The 8,072-nt window shown below is 42.0% G+C and overlaps 1 protein-coding gene across 2 annotated transcripts; it reads left to right on the plus strand.

Annotated features, from left to right (window-relative positions):
• The first annotated feature begins 3,338 nt into the window (after positions 1-3,338).
• LOC121757190 (WD repeat-containing protein LWD1-like) lies at positions 3,339-5,278 on the plus strand. 2 transcript variants are annotated; one of them, XM_042152705.1, is made up of 3 exons: positions 3,339-4,447; positions 4,757-4,807; positions 4,894-5,278. In XM_042152705.1, exons 1-3 carry the CDS (start codon positions 3,407-3,409, stop codon positions 5,020-5,022), a joined length of 1,221 nt encoding a protein of 406 aa, XP_042008639.1. In that variant the 5' UTR covers positions 3,339-3,406; the 3' UTR covers positions 5,023-5,278. The 2 variants fall into 2 exon arrangements, with proteins under 2 accessions (XP_042008639.1, XP_042008640.1); XM_042152706.1 differs by lacking the exon at positions 4,757-4,807 and having other exon boundaries at positions 4,873-5,278.
• The last annotated feature ends 2,794 nt before the right edge of the window (positions 5,279-8,072 follow it).

Raw genomic sequence — 8,072 nt, forward strand, 5'->3', positions numbered from 1 at the left:
GGAAAAGGAAGTTCGTGGAATTTATCTGACTTTAATTAATTGACCAATCACAGCTCTTCACGAGGCCCTGCAAAAATACGTATATTTTGTATTTGCCCCAATTTCTTTTATTTCTCTAGACAATAAAGTTTTATTAGAACAATTTTCAGTATCTAGACAATTTTATTAGAACATTAATCTCTACAATGTGGTATAATCACTACAGGGTTTTTTTAATATTCTTGAATATTTGTAGCCTTTTTGCAATTTTTAAAGTTAAGGGGCAAAAGTATATTCATTAATACATAGTATCATTCAAGAATATTTTTAGCCTTTTAGCAATTTTTTGAAGTTAAGGGGAAAAAGTATATTCATTAATGCATATCATTCAAATGGTACATGAAGCGATATTAAATTCTTTAATCACTGCTTTTTTCTGTTATTTTAGTGTTAAATCATTTTTTTATATTTTTTCAATGTAAATAATTTATTTTATTTTTAAAAGTTTTAACTTTAACTTAATTAGGACAGAGAGAGTACTGCATAAGCATTACTCCCTATTTTCGTATTTATTTGGATTCCAAATAAAATACTCCAGTGTCCCTATAAAATTGACAAATTTTTAAATGGCAAATTATTTTAATATGCAATTAATAAAATAAGAGTGAGATAACAAAAATAAGAGTGTCCACAATGGTGGCCCTTGAAGGCCACCATTTGTGGCCCGGCCACCATTCGTGGCTCTCATGTGGCTTCCGTAATGGTAAAGTCAACAAAACTATCAAAAATAACAAGGGCCACCAAATGTGGCCCTCTTTAAAAAAAAATATTTTGTTTATTTTTTTAATATTATTTTTTAATTTAAGTCTAATAAATTTTATTAGTTTTAAATTTATGATATTTATAAACTTAATTAAAGTAAAATAATGTGGATTGTAAATTAGAAAATTCACAACCTAGAAAAAATGTAACAATAACTTCGTTGTATTATATTGAAATAGGAAAATTATACAACGAAAGTGACATAATTTAAAAACAACAAGCCGGAAACCCAAATCACTCTGCAGCGCCCCTTCTACGGTTCCAGACCTCTTCAACCATATCAACCTGCAGTGAATCATGTGATATTTGGCTCCGCATATCGGTGTACCTCTGGATCAAGTATTCATTACTATGTGGTACACCCATCTGTATGGGCTCCATGGCAATACCCGAGCTCGTACTAGCACCTTCTTCGGGTGTCCATCGCTCTGCAGCAAATCCTTCGTCATCTATTATCATATTGTGCAATATGATACATGCAGTCATGATGTCTGCGACATCATTTTCGTGCCATTGTCGAGACGGGCACCGTATAATGGCCCATCGCGCTTGCAGTACACCAAAAGCTCGCTCAACGTCCTTCCTAGCACCCTCTTGTTTTTTCGCGAAGTAGGTTTGCTTCGGCCCAACGGGTTGTCGGATCGTCTTCACAAACACGGGCCAGCGAGGGTATATCCCATCGGCCAAATAGTACCCCATGTTGTACTGTGTTCCGTTGGCCGTGAATCTCACTTGCGGCCCCTCACCCCGACTCTCGTCATTAAACAAGTGTGACGATCGTAGAACGTTGATGTCGTTGTTCGATCCAGCGACACCAAAATACGCATGCCAGATTCGCAAGCGGTAATCAGCAATGGCTTCCAAAATCATCGTGAGATGTCTGCCTTTGAAGCCAGAAGTGAACTGCCCCTTCCAAGCCACTGGACAGTTCCTCCACTCCCGGTGCATGCAATCGATGCTCCCCAACATCCCCGGAAAATGATGTGCAGTCCCGTGCATAGCAATCAATATCTGGCAATCATCGGCCGATGGCTTCCGTAGATACTCCCCTTTGAAGATATCCTTGATCCCCCTGCAAAACTGCCTCAACGTCTGTAGTCCAGTCGTTTCGCCCATCTGTAGGTATTCATCGAACATGTCAGCGGGCCCGGCATAGGCAAGCTGTCTAATTGCCATCCTACACTTCTGGAAAGTCGACAAGCCGGGTCGGCCGGTGGCATCATATCGCAAGTTGAAGCACCTGAACCGCTGCGCCAAACACGTCGCTATATGGACGAAGAGATTTTTCGACATTCTGAATCGCCGACGGAAAACTTCTGGCGGATAACGGGCGTTGTCGTTGAAGTAGTCCTCCATCAACCTGCGGTCTGCCCCGACATGATCACGATCAAAAAATCGCCGATGATGGAATGGCCGGCCAACTGCCACCGCCGCCGCCTCCGCCGCCTCTTCTGCCTCTTCCGCTTCACGTTGCATTGCCGCAACAAGGTTTTGGAACTCTAGATCTACCGCTTGTTGGAATTGTTCATCGTCATAATCCATAATTACAAGGTTAAATTGAAGTTGGAAGGGAAGATTGGAGGAAAATGAGAGTAAAATGGAGTTGGAAAATGGAGTGGAAATGTAGTATATTTATAACAAAATTTCGAAAATTAAAATAATAATAATAATAATAATAATAATAATTTTCCGCGGCCCAGCAGCGATTCGCGGCCCTTGCAATGGGAGGGCCGAGGCTCACACGGCTCAGCCGCGTGAAGGCCGCGGCCGTGGCTCAGCCACGATTCTCGCCTCACCGCCCCGGCTCTCGGCCTTTGTAATGGGGGGCCGCGGCTCCCCCATTGTGGACACTCTAAGAACCATAAAAAGTAATTGAATGAGTATTAATGATTGAGGAGTCTGTTATAAATATCTTGTAAGATTTTTATTTGTGGAAAATTTTTATAATTTATGATTTGTTTGATTTTGAAAGACAATGTACTCCCTCTGTTCCATAGTAACAGAGTCATTTTGTCATTTTGGTACGTTCCATAGTAATAGAGTCATTTACTTTTTTAGTAAAAGTTAACACATTTTTCTACACCTACTTTACTCTCTCTTACTTTTTTGTCTTTTCATCTCTCTACCTTTTTCATTTTCCACTTTATTCTCCATTTACTTAACTCACTTAACTCAAATTTTCTTAATCTCCGACGAAAAGAAACGCCTCCATTACTATGAAACGGAGGGAGTAGTAGGTACTTCATACGTTCCTGAAAATTTGTCTCTTATTTCCTTTTTTGTTCGTTCCTAAAAATTTATCACTTTCACTTTTACCATTTTTAGTATTGACATTCCACTAACTCAATTTCACTCACATTTTATTTTAAAACTAATATATAAAAATATGACTCATATGTCACTAATATTTTTTACTCACTTTCTATTATATTTCTTAAAACTCGTGTCGGATCAAATGGTGTCAAATTTTAAGGGACGAAGGGAGTAGTATTTCTTTTGGAGATGGGAGGAGTATTTGTACGTTAAGGTACAAGCACCGCACGCGTGCGGCATTTCTTCTCCACTGTTGGAGAGTGAAGAGAGAGACCCAAATCCGCGCCGAAAAATGGGTGCAATCAGCGACCCGAACCAAGACGGCTCGGACGAGCAGCAGCTCCGCTCAGAAATCTACACGTACGAAGCCCCATGGCACATCTACGCCATGAACTGGAGCGTCCGCAGGGACAAGAAATACCGCCTCGCCATCTCCAGCCTCCTCGAGCAGTACCCTAACCGCGTCGAAATCGTCCAGCTCGACGACTCCACCGGCGAGATCCGCCCCGACCCCGCCCTCTCCTTCGACCACCCCTACCCTCCGACCAAGCTCATCTTCGTCCCCGACAAGGACTGCCAGCGCCCCGATCTCCTCGCCTCCTCCTCCGATTTCCTCCGCCTCTGGCAAATCTCCGATTCCGACTCCTCCCGCCGCGTCGAGCTCAAGAGCCTCCTCAACAACAACCGCAACAGCGAATTCTCCGGTCCGTTGACCTCCTTTGACTGGAACGAAGCCGAGCCGCGCCGGATTGGAACCTCCAGCATCGACACCACCTGCACGATTTGGGACATCGAGAAGGAGGTGGTGGATACGCAGCTGATCGCGCACGATAAGGAGGTCTACGACATCGCGTGGGGCGGCGTTGGCGTTTTCGCGTCGGTTTCCGCCGACGGCTCGGTTAGGGTTTTCGATCTCCGCGATAAGGAGCATTCGACTATAATTTACGAGAGCTCCGAGCCGGACACGCCGCTGGTGCGGCTTGGGTGGAATAAGCAGGATCCTAGATACATGGCTACCATTATAATGGACAGCAGCAAGGTCGTGGTGTTGGATATTCGCTTCCCGACGCTGCCGGTGGTGGAGCTGCAGCGGCATCAGGCTGGTGTGAATGCGATTGCGTGGGCTCCGCATAGCTCCTGCCACATTTGCACGGCGGGGGATGATTCGCAGGCTTTGATTTGGGACCTCTCGTCGATGGGGCAGCCGGTGGAGGGAGGGTTGGACCCAATTCTGGCTTACACTGCCGGGGCGGAGATTGAGCAGCTGCAGTGGTCGTATTCGCAGCCTGATTGGGTGGCGATTGCGTTTTCGAACAAGCTACAGATTCTGAGGGTATGAGTAGATGATGAATCTGTCTGTGAATTAGTGGTAGACCATTGGTAGCTTTGCCTAGTGTTTGAACAACGTTTATTTTATTCCAAGCATTGTTCAGTTTGCTTAGTGTTTCAATTCTAATTGCAGTTTCTTGACTGTTTAGTTCCATTGCTTCTGGTTTTTGACAATCATGATAGTTTACTTGCTTTGCTCGTTTCTTTTGCCTAGATAGATTGTATTTATGCTGCTGGATTAACTCGTAATTGTTGCATTGTTATTAGTATGTTGAAAGCTTGATTAACCCCAATATATAAAACCTATCTGCAGTGTTATTACTATAATGCTGAACTTGTGGTTGCTTCCATCAGATTTAACACAGTTAAGCTACCAGCAACTCCAGCTATTGGTATTTTGCTTGCTAAACTTTTTGAATTTCTTGTTAGTTATAAATGATGAAAAATTAGGAGACAATCAGAGCTGTGAGTGAAGGAACTTCCTCACAGAATCTCGAAAGACGTCGCTACATTAGAGCGTACTGGCTTGTGGTAACTACATCAGTTCTTCCACCAGTCAAGCCCCTGTTGCGGGCCTGAGATAACAGAAATTTTGTTGAGAGTAATGATGCTTTGCTCAACGAGTTCTTGGTGTTTTACAGTCCAGCAAGTTGAAGAAGGTGTATTGTAGATTAAGCAGTCAACTGTGGTCTGTAATTGAAGGATGGTAGATGAACATGGTTGTAAGTTGCTTGCTGCCTCCACTGTATATTTATGAAAATCAGTTTAGTTTCTATATGAACTGTGCCTTGTGGGAGTAAGCATATGCGCCGTGTTAATCCATTCATGTGCTGCAGTTATAGTGTGAACTTCATTTCTGCTCTATACCACATCTTTTTATGCAAAAGCCCCTGTATTAGGAGTATAACTTATGTATGTATGCTGTTCTGGTTATATGATTTACTTGAAAGAGATATGATCACTAACTTGAAAATTGTCTTCACATTTGATGTCTTTTAAAACTATGCTCTTCATTATCTTACACCGGTAAAGCTTGGGACGTTGAAAGGCTATTCCTGCATGATATCCCGACATGGAAGAGCGACATCCTGGTTGCTATTACCAAAGGCCCAAAACTGTGTAATATTGGAATATTTTCCAATCTTGCTTTCTGTCTTGTGTACTCAGATTATGTTAAGATGATACTTTTGATCGTTCTGATGAATACCAGTTTGTCTAATACAGTTAAAGTGCTGTTGTGTGGAATGATTTTCCATATTTCACATGGTTGGGGGATCGATTGGAAAGCCAAGGGATCGGGTATCCATATTCACCACTTAGTTATTGGCTCAATCGAACTCAAATCTCCACTGGTCTTGCAAATAACAGAACGAGAAGCATCTCAATGTGCACGTGTTGGCATAGCGATAAAGTGATTGACTAAAGTCTCAAAAAGTTACTCTGTTATCTCAGATGGGATTAAGTTATCTGATTTTAAGGCCATCAGCGTTGCTGTCTCTTATCAATCTCTTAACCGTCTCATCTCTTAATTATTCATGGGTCTCACTGTACTTTTCACTTCATCTCTTAACTAAGAGACAACACTTGCATCCCTCCATCTCCTAACCATCTCTTAACCATTTCATCTCTTAACTATTCATTCAATTTCATTTTTTTAATTTCCAACAAATTCAATTAATAAAAACACACTTCATTAAATAAAATAAAATAAAATTACAATTTAAAATCCTAAAAAAATATAAAAAAACATATAATTAAAATCTAAAAAAATAAATAAAAAAGACATAATTTAAAATACTAGAAATTAAAAATTACACACTTAAAAACTACTCCACCAGCGAATCATCCCCCGACGGTGGTGGCGATGCACTACAGCCACCTGTAGGCGGAATATCAATTTGTCTTGCCATATACTCAATTCCAACAAGATGGGCTTGATATTGGGGAGGCGTCATGCGGGAAGTGTCAGCCATCGTGGCGGTCAAGTACATGGACAATAGGGTGTTCGAGCCCGAGACCGAGCCCGTCTGGCTTGATTCACCTCGGCCCCTCATCCCTCTAGCCGCCTTCGCCGCCTTGGTCCCTTGCGGCCGACGGCGCCCACTGGAGGAGCCCCCTGCATCGGTGGTCGTACCTTCAACCTCTTCATGGTGCGGTGGCGGGACCCCTTTGGCTTGTTCTCGTTGTAGGCGTCGATGACATTTTTCTAAAAACACTTGCGGGTTTGTTGATTCCCGACGATTGGATGGTACGAGACGCTGACCCAAGCGTTGAACAGAGTCATCGTGTCCTTGCGGCTGTATGGATGACGGCCTACATCCCCCTCCTCCTCGACCGCCTCCTCCTCTTCCTCCACGGCGTCGAATGCGCGACCCCCGGAGCTTCCACCGCCTCGTCCTCCTTCCGAATTGGGTTCATCCGGAAAATCCTCCCTAATTTGGGATAATCCCTGCGATTGCCCATACCTCGGGGCGGAGGGACGAGAGTATGCATCCACATCAAAATAGGGTGGTTGGTACGTCGCCGGTGTCGACGAACCGGAACCGGAAGCACCTAAGACATTGTACATGATCCCCCAGTCACCAAACGTGTTCCAGTCATAGACGCCGGAGCCGCCAGAGTTTCCGTCGCTGGACATTTTGAGATGAAAATTGGAGAGAAAAGAGAGATGAATTGAGAAGAATATATGTGCGTTTATGTGTATAATGAGAATGAAATAGGAGTATTTATATAATAAAAAAAGAAAAAAAAATTAAAAATTAAAATATTACCGCTGAACGGTAATATTACCGTTATTTATTTATTTTTATTTTTATTTTTTTTATTAAAATTGAATTTAAAAAAATTATTTATTGCGTCAGCATGACAACGCCCACTCGCGGGCCGGCGAGTGGGCGTCACGCCTAGCGCCAGCGCTCGCCACGTGGCGCTGGCGCATGACGAGACGTCTCTCCAACCTACCCTTTGGGCCGAGACGAGTCCGAGATGGATGGCTGCATCGCTGTCTTGATGCCGTCTCGTCTCTCTGAGACGAGATAGAGACAACATCGAGATGCGATACGGATGGCCGAAGAATCTGGAACAGCTTATTTAGTTTGAAGTATTTAACTTTTGTAATCATTGGATTATCCATTACTAATCATTAAGAAATTTGTGACTTATCAAACCGATAACCTTGTATCAAGAATGGAAACATGAACTCCAAACATATGACCATAAAGGAGAGTGATCAATTGCTAATTCGTCATTTAATTGCTAACTACAAGTCTACAACTAATTTAAGATCATAAAATTTTAGAAATTTTGTGGTCTAAAATTTGCCACGTGTAATTTTCGTTTTTATTAATTTAATCGAAAAAGTTTAAAACATAATTTATGTTGTGCGAAAACATAATTTAAATCGAGAAAGTTATATGCGTTTTAAAGTTATGAAATATTTTTCAAAAAGTTAGTTATAACTAATTTGTTGTAAATTGACCTTAATATCCTTATTGATGTTTTTTTGTTGATCGTATTGACATTCCGGGACTGATGATCTAGGCACTTGATTTGAATATCAAATGACTATTATTTAATTATTGTTAGCAATTAAGTATTGAGTTAGCAATATAACCACTGACCTTGTATAT

Source organism: Salvia splendens, chromosome 12 (genome assembly GCF_004379255.2).
Source record: "Salvia splendens isolate huo1 chromosome 12, SspV2, whole genome shotgun sequence".
Classification (NCBI taxonomy): domain Eukaryota; kingdom Viridiplantae; phylum Streptophyta; class Magnoliopsida; order Lamiales; family Lamiaceae; genus Salvia; species Salvia splendens.